This window comes from Camponotus vicinus, unplaced genomic scaffold (genome assembly GCF_025532165.1).
Source record: "Camponotus vicinus isolate PSW18456_S1 unplaced genomic scaffold, iyCamVici1.0 SCAF_13, whole genome shotgun sequence".
Lineage (NCBI taxonomy): Eukaryota > Metazoa > Arthropoda > Insecta > Hymenoptera > Formicidae > Camponotus > Camponotus vicinus.
Window position 1 is genome coordinate 1506769 of NW_028141949.1, and position 16750 is coordinate 1523518.

The following is a 16750-nucleotide window of genomic DNA, read 5'->3' on the forward strand; positions in this document are numbered from 1 at the left end:
GATGCTACTAGAAATAATTTATTTTAGTGAGAGAGATTGATTGTGCGTGCGATCACACGTGTTTCGCAATAATTGTACAAATCCTCTCATTTTTTTCGCAAAGGTCATTCTCTTTCTTTTTCAAAAATGTCCTTACTCCTGGACACGGCAATCTCTGAAGAGTTCTACCCTTCTAACATATTTCCGACTCTCTTCCATCGGCCTCCTGCACTTCAGACTACGGTTTAGCATTAATATTAAGTTATCCGGTGATTTGAAATGCATTGAAGTGATTTTTAGATGCGCAATGCACCATCGAGAACCGGATCCATAGTACCACACAGCACGATAACTGGTTTTTATTTCATATTTCCGTTGGTGTCAAAAAGGCTTATCTTTATCCTTAGTCGTCAAAAAAAAGATATAATATCGGTGCTGGTCAATGGTAGTTGAAGATGGATCCGCAACAAAAAGATGCGGAAAGTATCTGAACTCGTGCTCGTGATCTCTCGATCTTTCTCAGGCTCTTTCTCAGGATTCTCCATACAACGTAACTCGATAATCGATCCTGCGAGAGTGCTTCTGGAGTTTCTGTCATTCATAAATGAATGCCGTCTCATGTGACTTTATGTGACAGATCTCTCTTATAATAATTATTTTATGTATACGAGATTGCGTTAACATACTATATCGAATATCGATTTTTTTTTCAGAAGGACAAGGCAATCTACAGGAAATACTGACGGTAAATGCGACGGACGACGATCTTTCGGAGGAGAACAGCCGAATACGATACTATCTGTTGCGATCTGTCAAAGGATTTTCGGTACATCCTGTGACCGGTGTTCTGACTGTTAATCGCACAGCGATATCCAGACCAATACCGAAAGAAATGGACTTGGCGATCGTCGCGGAGGATTATGGCAAGCCTTCGGCATCATCGATATGTTCAGTTGTTGTGCGACTTAGCAGTTTAAAGAACGCCCTTCCAGGACGGGAGTATAAGGTTACAGTGAAAGAAAATTCACCAAAGGGCACGACATTGATGAAGCTCTCCGATGTAGATTTGTTGGATGGCGCTATCGTTGCAGGCGATGATAGTGGAGCGTTCGAGATATTTAGAGGCAAATTGATTCTATCCAGGACACTTGATCGTGAGATCAAGGATAGGTAAGTATCAATGGCTTAGATAAAAATTTGATTCAGTATGTTAAAAATTTGATTTACTGTTGTTTTTGATATTTTTTCCATTTGTTGTTTTATATTTTATAAAATATTATCTAGTTCTAAAATTATATACAATTTTTGTAGATACATATTGCGCTTGAGCAGCAAAAGCGAAAACATGACGACGGATTCGCTGATGGGAGAAGAACCGGTAACAGTAACAATCATCGTGGAAGATGTCAACGACAATTATCCATACTTCCTGAAAGAACTTTATCAAGTGTCGATCAAGGAAGATGCTCCACGTGGAACTACTGTTGCCGTTTTACGTGCCAAGGATGATGACTTGATTGACAGCGCAGCAGCTACTTTGATGTACGACATTACTTCAGGCAACGACGGTGGTCTCTTTCGGGTTGAGAGAATGACAGGCGCCGTTTTAGTGAACTCCACGCTTGATTGCGACCTTGAGGCCGAAGTCTACAATCTCGTAGTGATGGCTTGCGACAGTGATCCAATATCGCCTTTTTGTGCGCTCGCCATACTTCGGATTCACCTGGAAGATGTAAACGACAACTCACCAAAGTTCCCCGTTCCCGAATATCTCCAGTTTGTTGGCGAGAACGAGCCGATTGGCACGACAGTATTCTCATCGCGTGCCTCAGATTTAGATCGTGGCATTTTCGGTTCATTGAATTACTCTATCGTATCCGCCGCTGCGAGCGGATTCTCCGACATCGACGACAGTTGGAAGCTGTTTGCGGTTGATGAGAAATCTGGCATTGTTACCACTCGTGCCGTATTTGATTATGAGCAACGGAATCGATATGCTTTCACGTTACGTGCCACAGACATGGGTGGTCGTTCCGCCGCAGTGCGCGTTAGGGTAGAAATCGATTCAAGGGATGAATTCTTCCCGCAATTCACTGAAAGAATGTATAGATTCGGAATAAAAAGCGGAGTTTCGATATTGCCTGGCACCGTAATCGGTCACGTGACAGCAACTGATCGTGATAAAGGGCCTGATGGCCGGGTAGTGTATCAGTTAACATCTCAGCATCCATATTTCAAATTAAATCGCACTACCGGCGCATTGATCGTCAAGCAAAAGTTAATGCATATCGATATGGGCGTAGAAGAATCATCGAGATTGGTAGTTAGCGCGAGTTCCGGTAGACAAGGTTCCTTGTCTAACATGACGGTAGTGGAGATAATTCTGATGGACGACAACGAGCCGAATGGAATTAGAGGAGCTATTACTCTAGCAACGGATGTCGGCTCAAATAATATGGCAGTAGCCACTCCTAGTGGCTTGGCCGATTGGGGTCTAGGTCTGTTGATTGCTCTTCTTCTTCTCATTCTCGCCTTTGGCGCTATTTTCCTCTATCTTCACATTCGTAATCGTCGTCACAAAAAACCCGGTACGAAACCGGGTTTGAATGGCGAAAGCAACGCTACCGCGTCCAATAGCTACGTGGATCCGAGTGCCTTCGACACCATTCCGATTAGAAGTGTGACCGGAGTAGGTGCGAACGGAAATAGCAGTTCCGGAAGCGCTGGAGGAGCAGGCAGCGCATCCTGCCAATTTGCTCCTCCGAAGTATGACGAAATACCACCATACGGGACATCCGGTCAATCCGGGCAACAACAGGCTACCTCCGAGCTTTCCGGAAGCGATCAGTCGGGTTCCTCTGGCAGGGGTTCCGCCGAGGATGACGGCGAGGATGAGGAGATCAGAATGATTAATGAGGGTCAACAAACCGGCGATTCCGCGAGCGACCTTTCGGTTCACAATACTCAGGAATACTTAGCTAGATTGGGCATCGTGGATCCCCCAGCTGGTACACCTAGAAGGCCTCCCGAAGCTCTTCCCTTGGATAGTCTACATTTGTTTGAAGATGAAGCAAGCACCGAGGCGGATATAGCAACGTTGATCTACGGCAAGATTGGAGAATCTGGACGACCCACTTCAGGCCTGGAAGGGGTACCGGGTGGACCGTCGATGAATGGCTCTTTGAGCTCTATCGTGCACAGTGAGGAGGAACTTACTGGGTCATACAATTGGGATTACCTATTAGATTGGGGACCGCAATATCAACCATTAGCCCACGTGTTCAGCGAGATTGCCAGGCTGAAGGACGACGCTGCCAGTGTTCAAAGTGGAAATTCCGGCAGCAGCGGCAAGACCAAGTCTGTACATAAAGCACCGCCACCACCATTGCTTACATCCGTCGCTCCGAGGTCATTGGCGGCGCCAGCATTGGCGAGAGGCATCTTGCCAAGGTCACCAATTAGCCACGATGCCTCTACTTTTCCCTCTGCCGCTCTAAGTCCGAGTTTTTCACCCTCTTTATCACCTCTAGCTACGAGAAGCCCCAGTATCAGTCCTCTCGTGCCACCCGCCACCCAGAGATCCAGTCAAAGTGCTAATCGAGGAATTCCCGTCACCGATGCCGAACTGAGGATTTAGATTTTATTTCGGCGTATCCTGCGTACAAGTTAGTAGTGTTAATTCAGTAATGACTCGCCGAGTAAAAGATATTGGTAAAAATGCGGTGCCTCATGTAAAGCAGTGCGAATGATATTCCTGTTAATATACATTGTTTAAGTGCGATTGAATATATGAATGTTGCTTTCTTAGATTGTGTGAATGATGTAACTCGTGGATATGGTAAACGAGTAATTTTAATTTAGGAATTTTAATTTGACCGGTCATCGAAGAAGAATATAGTGATCGAATTGTTTTCCTCGTGATACGCAAACATTGTCTTCCCGCGATCAATTATTATTTGTAATTAATTAACGAAATATCGACTATATAGATAATTTTAATTCATCGCGCAGGATAAGAATAATATATCTCACTCACAGAAGTGAAACAGTAAGCGGGAAAGCGACGATTGCGTCTCGACGATTCCGTATTTATTATACAATACGGCTGCATCCTTTGTTCGGATCACAATCGATAGCCAATTGAAAGGAAGTATTTTTTTAAACGAAATTGTGTAAATATTCGCCGGCTGCGACGGCATTTAGTCATTAAGTAGCATTGTAAATATTAATTCACGTGAACAATGATGTTGTCATAATCAAAAAGATAGACTGTCCTTATATAAACCGGAAACTGCGAATGATCGCGCCGTGTTTGTCAAGTTGCGTGAATATGTACAGTAATAATCTACTTTTATAATATTGTGAATTGATATACGAACATGGCGATATCATTCAAGTCGAAAGAAAAAAAAATACGCTACTACGAGTGAACTGATAACGTCGGATTTCGTGGTAGTGCGTCTCTAAAGTCGCCCGTATAACTTCGTTGATTAATTGTTACTTCATTCCTGTCTTCCGAATGCGACTTCGATGTAACGGAGGATGAAATTTCAGCCAGGTACATATATGTATACATATGCACTGATTATATATAAATGTATGTCATATTTTGTATAAATCGCTCTGTGTACAAAGACTCTCCCGAGCCGAGGGCCTTACCGCGACGTGGGCCTTAAATAAATGAATTTTTTAGGAAGAATTTTTTTTCTTTTGCCCGATTTCTCATCTCACATATAAGTAATTTAATTTCTCATTTGAGTAAATTAATTTAATTGCCAGTTTTTTGAACTTTTGTTTAAAATACATATTATTTAATTAGGAAATTAATTAAGAAGAGACAGGGATTTGATGATATTTAATGAGAAAGACAAAGTGTTTCCACATATAAATCTGTTTTTTGTTATACAACACGTTGAGCCTTATAAGTATACATGTATTTTTCAGATTATTTTGATAAGTTTATTTCATGTTCTCTCTGCCCGTTTTATTCCCATGACTACTACGTTACGTTGTCTCACTTTATCAATGCTTGAGTATAAAACGTGCTGAGTAACAGGAATATCCGATGTATCACTCGGAAGAATGGCAAGATGCTCTAAATAAAATTCAGAATTAACATCATTATTAACAAAACTCTGTTATTATAAATTAATCAAAAGAGAACTTATTATATATTAATTATGTGTAATTAACAACGCTTTCTTCTCTGTTTTTTACTAACTAAACTACTGATTCTTCTAATTTCTTTAATTTCCGATTTATTTTTATTCTGATAAATGATTAATTTCCATATATGTATATATGATAAAATATAAATGCTATTTCTACGATTTATTTTGGTTAAGTTTATATTTGGTGAACTGCTTCTTTTGAATAATATTTAAGCTAAAATAATCTAATTCAATGTAGCTAGTATTTGTTTTGGGGTCGAGTAACAACAAGTAATTTTCTTCGTAAGGGGGGACATATGAAATAATGTTATTTATTCACCCCGGAAAAATTAACGATGAAAATCTAGAATAATTGGTTGCAATTTATACGAATGGATAAACATTTAAAATTACTAAAAACGCTAATAATACTATGTACTTGAATAATTTGTACATTTAAACAGTCTCTACGATGAAACACGTATCGACCTATCTATCTAGTGCCTAGAATCAGCGAAACCATATAGGAATCGTTTACCCGATTATATTATATCTAGCAAAACGGTTATTATATTGTGTATCCAGTCTTGTTGCCGCTCGATAATGAGCTGCGCTATTTAATTTTCCATTTTTTTCGTCATTAGATTATAGGAGAATTAGTATATGGTCTTCCACATAAGTTCGAAAAAAACACGAATTTTGTTTATTCTAAGCTACCGAGTGGACAATATTATACTGGAAGGTATATTATTCTATGCAGGAGGGGAGAGGGAAGGGGAGGGGGAGCACTATAATAAAAAAAGAGTGCGATGAGACAGAATTTTGGAGATTCATAATTATGATTAGTGAAAACATAAGTTATTGAAGTTTTTTCATTGCTCTCATATTAAATTTTTCTTGGAAAGCTTCGATTGCTAAGGTGATAGAGATATAATTTTTTAAAACCGCGTACCCGATTTTATATGTAACAAAATTTACATACAAAATTTACATAAACTTCTATCTCAAGCACTCTCTTTCATTTTTTAAATGTAGAACACCTAAAGTGGTACTATGCACCAGTTTTTCTGTCAGTTAATGGTCCGATAGTTAATTCGATATGATTTCTAAAATCTATTTAAAGTCCTATGCCCGGTTATAAGTCTTCTTTTGCCATATCTTTTGCGTGGGGTATGATCTCCACTAAACGTGTATTATTGTTATATAATCATTAATTAATTTCCTTCTCTTGATTTGTAATCAGTGACGTAATTAATACGGGATATGAAGCGAGTGGTCTTCATAGAGTGCAGTCTCTAATTGTAAGTCGTACGTTATAATCATATATAAGATAATCAAAATGTATTTGTTGTGTATTTCCTAGATATGTAGATATACACGTAGCTATCTAATAGTTATCACATAAAGCTTCTCCAATCACCAATAAAAAAATTTCTTTATCTTCGATAGAAAAAGTTGCATTTGTCGCGTCACTGAAGACAGTCGTGCACGATCCTCATATTCTGGGCTAGGACATTCTAAAGACATCGAAAAAGCGTCAAGGATTGGCCTCTAATACTACACATGATCATGACACAAGGGTATACGTGAAAAAAAAAGAGAACTCGAGAAACTTTTTTACTTTCATCGCGCCCACCCTTGATTGGCGCTTCGAAATAAGGCACCACATTCGACGCTGTTTATGCGATCGATCATAGAAACGATCACTGATCCCTGAAGATGCAATAGAATCGGTGATCTCCGTGATTCACTATAATTATGAGTCTTTATCTACGGATCGTCAACTATTGTTTATTTGCGGGTGTGAGTCGGTCCGATTAAAAATCTCTTTCTCAATCTAGTTTAATTTCTCAGAATGGTGTATGCTTGGACGATTTATATCCCGATTCTTTACTTATACAACGTCGAGCGTAGTAGTTGATATCATCATAGTGATTAATAAAACGCACTTTCTTCTCGAGTCTTTGGAGAGAAGTCTCGACCAAAGTTTCAAAGTACAATATATTAATTCTTATTGCTCTCTCCCTCTTCATGCCTGCGTCACGTAACACATTCTCTATTGTTATTGACTTTGAATCTTATATTGGCGACTGTATTTCCTGCAGAGTTCTTACAGTTTGCCACTTGTAGAACTTGCAGAAAATCTTTACAAACTTCGAAAATTATTAAAACGAGGAGAAGCAGAGGAATTAAACACGCCTTTGGCGCAACGTATGTTTTTGATCCTCGTTGAATAGGCTTGTTCAAACAGATGGAGTCGATTCGCTTGTTTTAACAAGATTCTACGTAAATTATTCTGTGGGGTTAACGATTAGTCAAACGGTCTCTTCTGTTATACTTCTCGACATGTGCAAAACTCCGAGGCTGAAAAGAAAAAAGAAGTTTGGAGAAAGTGTTTACAGTTTACTCGAAGACTTGATAGAAAAAAATCGTGTATGTGTATGTGTGTGAGCTATTAGAATTATTTCTATGTTAAAGATTTTGATTCTGTCAAGTCTTCATTTTGCTTGCTATTGATCTATAAATAAATCAGAGATTCGCGAAAATATAAAATGAACACTAATGAATCAATGTGATCTACTATGATCGTACAGTGATAGCCTAGCCCTACCAACAAGCGTGTTTACTTGGCGATCCCCGCAATTCGTGTGTCATCTTGCATCTCGACAACGACGGTGTCAGGATCAGGTACCCTGTTAGCGGAAAGACATCCATTGGCGATTGTGGTTGGCAGCACAGTCTCCGACTGAAATTAAATGAATATTGCTTATTGTGTTCTAGATACTAGTATAAAAATAAATATTCCTTCAAGTAAAATAAGCAAATGGAATGAGTCATCTAGCAATTGTTAAACATACTTTTTTCGAATAACTGATGTGTACATAATTAATTATAAAGAAATTTTACTTGATAGGCTGCTGCGTCCAATGCCATCAGTTCCTTTTTCGACAGTTGCTCAACCACTGCAGCGGCATAACAATCTCCTAGCATATTGTTGGTGGTCCTTATGCGATCTCTAGTAGATGTAGATTAATGCTCATATTAATAATAGATTTTAGATATTTTTCTATCGACATAATGATTGCCTTGAATTGTAAATGTGTATTGGTCGGTACTTACACGAACCAGTCGATCGCGAATAAAAGAGAAACATCATTAACAGGAGCATCAATGGCGCTTAACACAACCAACAACAGGACAAGCGCAGCACTTGGTACTGAGGCCGATGATACAGAAGCAGCGGTGGATGTCAGACTTCGCAAAACAGAATGATAATGAAAATAACGATGAATATAATTTCTCTGGTTTAATTGTAACGTAAAAAAGTTTGTCGAAAGACTCACATAACGGTGATAATCTCGCCGAAACCCAAAAAAATCCCATTCATCTGGGCGATGAATATGCTGGCCACAGCGACGAAGAGTGCGGTACCATCCATGTTAATATTGCAACCGATTGGCAAGACGAACCTGGTGACTCTAGGGTCGACTCTGAGCTTCTCGGTCATCAGACGAAAAGTCACAGGAAGTGCAGCAGCCCTGTACAAAACTGCGTTAGCAAAGATCGGATAAGGCATGCTTCCGGTGATAGTAGAAACACCATGTCGCCTGTTGCCGCAGTCGGTGGTCATTCTGGCGTAAACTTACGAGATAGCGGTGTGATTTATTGATAATTTCTTAGATATAATTGATCAAAGGTTGAATTGAACAAAACGAAATAGAAGGAGGCAGAGAAGTGATGTATGAATAGAAAATATTCGGAATTAATATGGATGCATATTAATTACGGAAAATATCTGCAAATAGTAGACAGAGTGCCAGAGCAACAGCCAGAATGACCGTGTCAGAACAACCTGAAAAATTAATCGGCATTAGCTAAATCACAATCCGCAGGATATCCGCCAGAGACCCACGTAGAATTCTGTAACAGACAATGTATCTTCATGTTGCGGCCATCAATTACTTACCAAGCCCTCGGTCTCTCAAAGTCAACCACCTGCAAAAGGCCGCGTGCAGTGCGTGTTCTAATACATCATCATGATATTCATACAGTCTCTGTTCAGATACACTGAGAACAGAGTTTCTCAGTCAGTCACAGTGTACGCACAGTTGTGTACGCTCTTTTCTGGAAACAGTTAATCCACAGAGAAAACAGATTGAGTTAGATATAACTGTATAAGACCTAGCTGGATCAAAAACAATATAGGCACTGCTAAAAACAATAATAGAGGACAGTAAATAGGGAAGAGCGGAATAGCGGATAGATTGTGGATTGTGCGGAATTAATTTTTCGAATATATTTTAAATGTATGTGTTGGACTTGCGAATATAAAAGAAGGATAGGATTTCAGAGAATGACTCTCAGTGTGAACTGAAAAAATGATCGTTGCTTTGTATGACTCTTAAAAATGAATTATCAAGAGGCAAATAATCGCACGTTGTTCAGCAGTACAGCCGGTCATCGACGTCCTCGTCGTACCTGCAAGAACGAGCCCGATACACAAGCAACTAATATTTTTTCAGTTCCTCTAATCTGTTTAAAAAAAAACAGTATACTTTAAGTACTCTATTTAAGTTTTATATCATATACTTTGGCGTGGAGGCCTCCTTTGGCAGTTTCTTTTTTCTCTTTCTCGCCATCGCGAGGGAAGAGTCTGAAGATACCGATCATGAATCCTTAGCAGACTTCCACGCCGCGAATCAGTCCAGGTAACACGGAGTCAGCAGATCTCCGGTTTAGGCAACATCATTGCCGAATAGTTTTACTCTCGTGATAACGCAGACAATGCTTTGAAACTACTCTACACTTTTTTATTCGCGGCGATAATACATTATGACGATTATTATAACGAAATTCCGTTTACGTTGCCGTAAAAGATTTGGCAACGATTTTCCGAAACTTCGTAAGTTTTGATGATCGGAAACCTGAAGTATCAGCATTCTAAGTGTTACCCGGAACTGCATACCTCTTTCCCTCTTTCTCTCTTTCTCATGTGGCATGGCGAGCTCTCCTCGCAAGCGAACATTAAAAGAGATTGTCATATGTGGAGGAAGGATTAATAGGACAATTAGAAGTTGTGCCAGCTTTCATAACATTTTTATATAAAAACTAAGCAAAAGAGAATATATACGAAACCAAAAGTTATGTAAAGCTGGCTTGACTAATTTTGGAAGGGATATCGGGATCGTGGCCTCGCAAAGCCTCCACATAGCTGGCTGAAACATCAATATGTGTCTCTGTCAATCTATTCGATCGATACACGTCTTTCATCGCCACGTATCACTCATTGTCTATTTCATTTTGCAACGTCAATTGTTTTGGAATTAATTACTTGCACCATTAATCGCGCGACAGACCAGCTCCATTTCGCATAAACGTAAAAAAGGTCCACGTGACAAAAATAAAAAAAGCGGAGGGAAGAAAGGAAATATAAATGGAATATATGTGGGAGACGACCGATGAGGAAACTACGAGGTCAGAAAGTACAATCACAACGTTGACCGAGGCCCTGTGAGGCAGGCGAAATGGATTCTCTCAAGGTCGGGCTCGGATTCGAAGATCGACGACTCACGTTGATGCCATGGCGAAGGCGGTGAGAGTACCCTGGGCGAGGCCGGCGTAGAATTTAAAGGGGTTCTTTCTAACGAAGGCCATATATATTAACTGCATGATCACCAGCTGATAGAGAAAGACACCGATCGCGATCGTGACGACGAACCATGCTAGCTGCGACATCACCAGTACCAGATCGTCCACGCCGAGTATTTTGCCTGCTATTACAGAGGTGATGCCGATTGGTGTCATCCTGAAGAAACAAAATGTTTTCTATTATACATCATAAAGCGCTGTCATGTCGCTTTCAATGTTCGATTTTGATTTCAAAACTCACCACATAACGGTCGAGACCATTCGCATAATGACTTCAAACACAGCCTTGAAGAAATCTATGACAACCTGACCTTTTTCACCGAGCGTTCCCAGAAACGTACCAAAGACCAGACAGAAGAAAACTATGCCTAAAGTGTTCGTCCCGCTTCTATATTGTATCACTCTTATCAGTTCCTCGTCTCCTAAAACTTCCGTTGGTAGTTGGTCAGTAATATTCTGGAATGGTTGCTTTTTTGGAACGTATACTGTATGTGCCTGTAACAGTATTATTATTATTATTAAATTACAAACTAATTTTTCTTTTTTCCAAATATGGTATATTGCAAAAATCGAGACATCATCCTCACCTGTTGAAAAGCTGCTTGAAACAAATTGTCTGGAAACATGTTCCTGTAAAATAATTAATTTATAGGATTATTGTACTTAGTACATTTTCAAATATATTAAATACATTGAACAAATAAGCAGTGTGTTTTTGCGATAAAAAAAGGACTATATATTTTAAAAATAACACATTTTCTTCCCACGGCCTTTATTTTATTCATTTAGCCTTTAAATATTGGTTAAGTCGCGGCGCAAATCATGCGGCGACTTTTCAATTAAAATGATCTTATCTCGTGTCACTGAGTAAAAAAATTATTAAATAGTTTCCGAGTGTCGAGTGGTATTTCTCCGATTTTAATCCAACATTGGAAAATCATGTCAGGTATTGTGTGGACTTTTAAGCAGAGTTTTGGAGAGAGTTTTCGTGCGACTAAAACACGCACGATCGATGAGCTTCTATTTTCGTCTGAACGAATAGTATATGCGATCATGATGAGTTTCGTTTAGTGGAATTTACGGCTTGTAAAATGCTATGACCTTAATCCAACTTAGTTAACCTCTATTATTGCAATGATTCAGCAGTTACAACGGAAAAGAGAAGTATCGCGAATTGATATTATTTTAATATCGCGCAGACGTTATTCAAAGTTTTCGTAATAAAAAATCACGGCAGGGGATTTTTATTAAAAAATTTTATCACAAAAATACAATTGATAAGACGATTCCAATTACAAGATACTTAAGCGTAAAATGAAAATATTAATTGACTGTAAAATTGATTATATCAAATCGTTGATTGTTTTCTCATCGTTCCATACACTTCGCGCTCGATTACCTCCGTTTTTAATAGGAAAACTCTCTTTCAAGCGTCTATGTACATTATTGATATTGACAGAATCGATATCGAGGATGATGAGATATCGCAGACATAATTTACCTTCCTAAATCGAGCAGGCTGTCTAGTATGTTAACGGCTCTCGCATGATGCGACGGCCCAATCGATTCTCTGATACCAGGATTACCGGGATGAATAACGAGGACCAGGACTACACCGAGAACAGCATTGAGCAAGGACGTTAGTATGAAGTATACCAGAGTACGAACAGCGATCATTCCGTTCATCCTGGCGTTTAAACTCGCCGAACCTAGAATAATAATGAAAATGAATGAAGTAATTTCTTTGGGGTGAACGAGCATTTGACACGCGTCTTATTGCGCGCACGCAATAATAGGAAGAAACTTACCCGATATAAGACTGGCGATTACCAAAGGTAAAATCATCAGCTTTAGCAATCTCATGAAAAGCTCTCCGGGATAGCTGATCAACATTACCGCATCATCCCCAAGGTCCAGAGGTCGTAAACCAAACCCTAAGGAGAGATGCCATCTTATTAATCCACATTTCTGTGCCGCGACAATGTCGCCTTTTCGTTTGCGACGTAAAGCAAAGAGTTAAGAGATTCTATTCGATGCGCCTGACCTTGAACTATATTTAAACTTATTACAGTTAACTGGCTTATTATCCGATCGCGAAGAAAGAGTACCCTTAAAAGGAGATGATGAAAAAGTTGTGAAGGTTTGATCAATTCTTTTCTATTCCATCAAGTCAAATTAGTTGTATAAGCTGTTTATATTCTAATATGTAGAGTCGTTACATACATATATGTAAAGTGTGCACTATATACATCTTTAAATAAATTATTAATTGCGATAAGATATTATGTAGATAACCATTGACATCTGAATAGATGTCAATGTAGATAACAGATGCTTTATTAGTATTCATAAAAAAAATCGATGATGTAGAGGTTGACACATAGTCTTGAATCTTTCATTTGAAGAATGAATGAAAACGTTGATTTAGATTCAAACCTTCTGACCGCTGTCGAATGATATCGTATAAATTATTATCATGTTGTCAACGGTTCTATTTATAGCAATGCAGCTATGAATGTTTGACTATCAAGTATTAAATCAAATTGTGGGAAATGGAATTTTGCGTAAATCTAATACTCACATATATTGATGATTCTATTAATATGTTTGCCAATCGTTAAATTTATTTTTACCTCTCCTTTAGTTACGTCAAACGTATAGACTCGGTAAATTTCATCAACAAATCTTCGTACAATTCAGTTATAATTATATTAAATTAAATTATAAATGCATTATACATTTCACTTCCGATGTTATACGATGCAAACTAATAAAATCAATTTTTTCTTAATTAAATATGATTCTATTTATTAACATTTCCAGGTAAATCGAGTGATATATTCGTGGAAACAAACATGTCATAATGTACATATATGAGCATGAAAGATCTATCATGTTACGAATGAGAAAATATTGAATTTCCATTAAGAACCCGACTCTAGAGGTCGAACTTACGCGATGGAACTTTTTCAAGAAAATACTTTGTCGACTGTCAATATCTTTTAACGTTATAATATGTTTTTACGTAATTGGTGTAATTTCGAATTGGGTCTTCTGCAATATATAAAATCGATGTATATGAAAGTTTGCAATACATCATTTATCATAAGAAATGTATTATACTACATCTCGCAGATTTTTATGAACGTTTGACATATTAAAAGCATTCATTATGATCATGTATATGCATAGTGTTAATTATAGAATAAAATCTATACAACGCATGCAGTCGTTCTTATTATATAAGATTTTCATGAATCGATAGTGTAAGATATACAATATGAAAAACAAGTAATCAGTCACTGATATGACAAAGAAAAAAATTACTAATTAATTATCGTGATAAATTGGAAAAATCTAGATTAGCCTACAGGATTGTTGAAAACATTAAATGTATTTTTCAATTGCCACAAATGACATTCATCATTTATAGTTGAAAAATGTAAAATGACAAGGGAATAAATTGAAATCATATAAATTTTATGAGGGTATAAGACATTTTATTTTATATTTACGTTCATATCTTTCAATAATGAAGCGTAATAATCGATTATTAAACATGGTACCAGATTTAAAAATCTTCTGAATTATAAAAAATACAGTATTTTAGAAAAAAATTTGAAACTGAAGACTAAGATCGTAGTTTAATCGAGAAGAATCAAGAAATATCTCTGATACTCACCAAGAATTATGCCTAAGAGAACGCCGGAAAGGGTGACCATGAGCAGCAGGTTCTCTCGCATCCACTTTCTGGTGTCGGCGGTCACCTTACGGGGACCCTGAGAGGCCGAGACGTCCTGCCCGCCCATCTTGGCGAACAGATACTCGGAGAATCGGGCAGAGGACTTCTCCTCCATCTCACTGGGCCGCCAGCAAGCGGCGTACAAGGGATCGGTGCGAGTCGCGTACGAACAGGCCGATCCTCCCGCCGATCCTCCCAAGCTCTCTTCTCGCGATCTCTCGCGGCTAACGGCGGGGCCCCGGTAGCACCACGACGACGACGGGTTGCCGTTTTGGGGGTGTTTCGGTAAATCCGTGCAGAAGGACCAATCACTCGCGCCTACCAGACGTCTTAATAGCCTGGCGGCGGCCTGGCGGATGCCTACTGATTCGATCGTGGTACCGGGATAGGATTGGACCAATTGCTTAGCGATGCTGATAAAAATTGATGGCTTTGCTAGAGCTCGCGGGACCGTCTAATCACCTCCCGTCGACTTGTCTAATTTTACGTTTGATAATGTCCTACGTCGAAGAATGTCCTCGACGAAACGATTCGAACGTGTACCCGAGGGAGAATTACGCGTTTCTCTAGTTTTAGACGAGAAGATTGCGGACAATTTCGAGTTCCGTGGATCTTTGATCGTCTTAAGATTCCTGTAGCAGCAGTTTCTTGCCAAATGTTTGCACTGTTGTACAAGGTCAGTTACCCGAGAGGTTTTCTAGCATTGTCGTCTCTTCTCAAGTATGATGATACCACCACCTTTCTTTTCCAATCGGCGCACTTCAACTTCGTAAAGCTCTTGATTTTAGGAAGAATGAGAAGAATCAAAACTGATGTACGACGACGATGACGACGACGATGAAGACTCGAGTGCAATGGACTGTTCTGATGAGTATTGCCGACGTAACTGAGCGTGCGCGTGGATTCCCGACACGTTCCTCGCAAAGGATGAGCCCCGACTGCCTGGTTACCGGCGGACATCCCCGTATTGATTCACCGGGATTTCACCCCCGAACGTCCCCGTTCTTTCGGCGACAATAGCGCGCGCCTGCGCAATTTCAGTGGTTCAATCAGTCGCTAAAACGTAGCAAAATGTGCACTGTCCCGATGCTGTTACTGCACGGTGGTGCATCGCAAAAGCAAGAGGGACATGTATAGAGAAATCAAGAGATGACGGTCAAAAGAGGGTGGTGGCGGCAGGGTGCGAGCGTCGACGCGCAAAAGGAACGACAAGAAAAGCAAGGATGCGGCAAAGGGCAGCGGAAGTTTCTCAGAATTGCGAAATATATTATCCGAAAGGAAATCTTTAAATTTAATAGAATTTTGCTTCTTTGTCTCAATGTAATTATTTTTTCATACTGCTTGGAGATGCTAAATAAATTTTTTGCACAAAGATACTTTATACGTCAGCGATGACCCTGTATATTTTAAGAATAGAGCGTCCCATTTTATTTTAAACGCTTGACGTAACAAATCGAATAGAATACTATTCATCACAAGGCCATGTTGTAATACAATTTATATATATAAATGGATATTTTATATCCTTTATTTATTCTCATATTTTAATCGGTTTTTCTGTTATACTTGGAAATTTAAAATCGTCGAAGACTAGAATATTTATGATTCACAATTATATACTTTATTATACAAACGAATTAGGAAAACATCGGAAGATAATAATTTTGCGTAGTAAAAATCGTTATGTTATAGCCATAAAATGTATTATATTAAAAGAATAAAGGTTATACAAAAAAAATTATTTTTTTAATACAGAATGATGAAATAGATAACTGTCTGACCAAACATCGGTAAATACTACCTTTGTCTGACCGTGATGGTAGTTACTACTGGCTAGTTTCGTAAGCGAAAAAGCGAAAGCGTTTACTTGCAACAAGGAAAGATGGAAGCACCGCAATGATGCTTTGAATGGTTTGCTTATTTTTTTCCGATGGTAAGAAAAATTTTGTTAACCGCAGTATAATAATTAAAAATGGTAGATATACAATTACTTTGCCGGAAATGACATTGCGCTAATGATATCGTCAAACAAAAAGATAGAGGCAACTTAAGGATCGATTCGATTTAGAAACTTCAATGCAGCGGAAATATCCATTTTATTCTACCTTTAATAGCGTATCACCCTTTTACATAATAATCACGTTATATCGCTGTCGACTGCACTCATCTCGTGGAAAATTGGAAAAGCAGTACAAAATTCCAATTGACTGGTCGTATAAAAGCGTAACAA

General features: G+C 38.7%; 2 protein-coding genes across 6 annotated transcripts in view; one reads left to right on the forward strand and one right to left on the reverse strand.

The window, feature by feature from the left end:
• The window catches only part of Ds (dachsous cadherin-related 1), a 299205-nt gene extending 294701 nt beyond the window's left edge, over positions 1-4504 (forward strand). For all 4 annotated transcript variants that reach the window (XM_083086173.1, XM_083086174.1, XM_083086176.1 and 1 more), the window contains 2 exons: positions 693-1149; positions 1291-4504. In XM_083086173.1, coding sequence (XP_082942299.1) covers positions 693-1149; positions 1291-3616 — 2783 coding nt within the window. In that variant the 3' untranslated portion in view covers positions 3617-4504. The remainder of the gene's footprint in view (positions 1-692; positions 1150-1290) is intronic.
• Positions 4505-4819: 315 nt separating this feature from the next.
• The window catches only part of Eaat2 (Excitatory amino acid transporter 2), a 48886-nt gene continuing 36955 nt past the window's right edge, over positions 4820-16750 (reverse strand). The window contains exons 2-12 of one of the 2 annotated variants that reach the window (XM_083086213.1): positions 14461-15576; positions 12587-12712; positions 12280-12487; positions 11366-11408; positions 11020-11273; positions 10702-10935; positions 8474-8668; positions 8250-8384; positions 8037-8145; positions 7757-7875; positions 4820-7493 (exon numbers count right to left, since the gene is read on the reverse strand). In XM_083086213.1, the coding sequence (XP_082942339.1) occupies positions 7445-7493; positions 7757-7875; positions 8037-8145; positions 8250-8384; positions 8474-8668; positions 10702-10935; positions 11020-11273; positions 11366-11408; positions 12280-12487; positions 12587-12712; positions 14461-14635 (1647 nt within the window). In that variant the 5' untranslated portion in view covers positions 14636-15576 and the 3' untranslated portion in view covers positions 4820-7444. Of the gene's footprint in view, positions 7494-7740; positions 7876-8036; positions 8146-8249; positions 8385-8473; positions 8669-10701; positions 10936-11019; positions 11274-11365; positions 11409-12279; positions 12488-12586; positions 12713-14460; positions 15577-16750 lie in introns of both variants that reach the window. The other variant, XM_083086215.1, reaches the window with a different exon arrangement.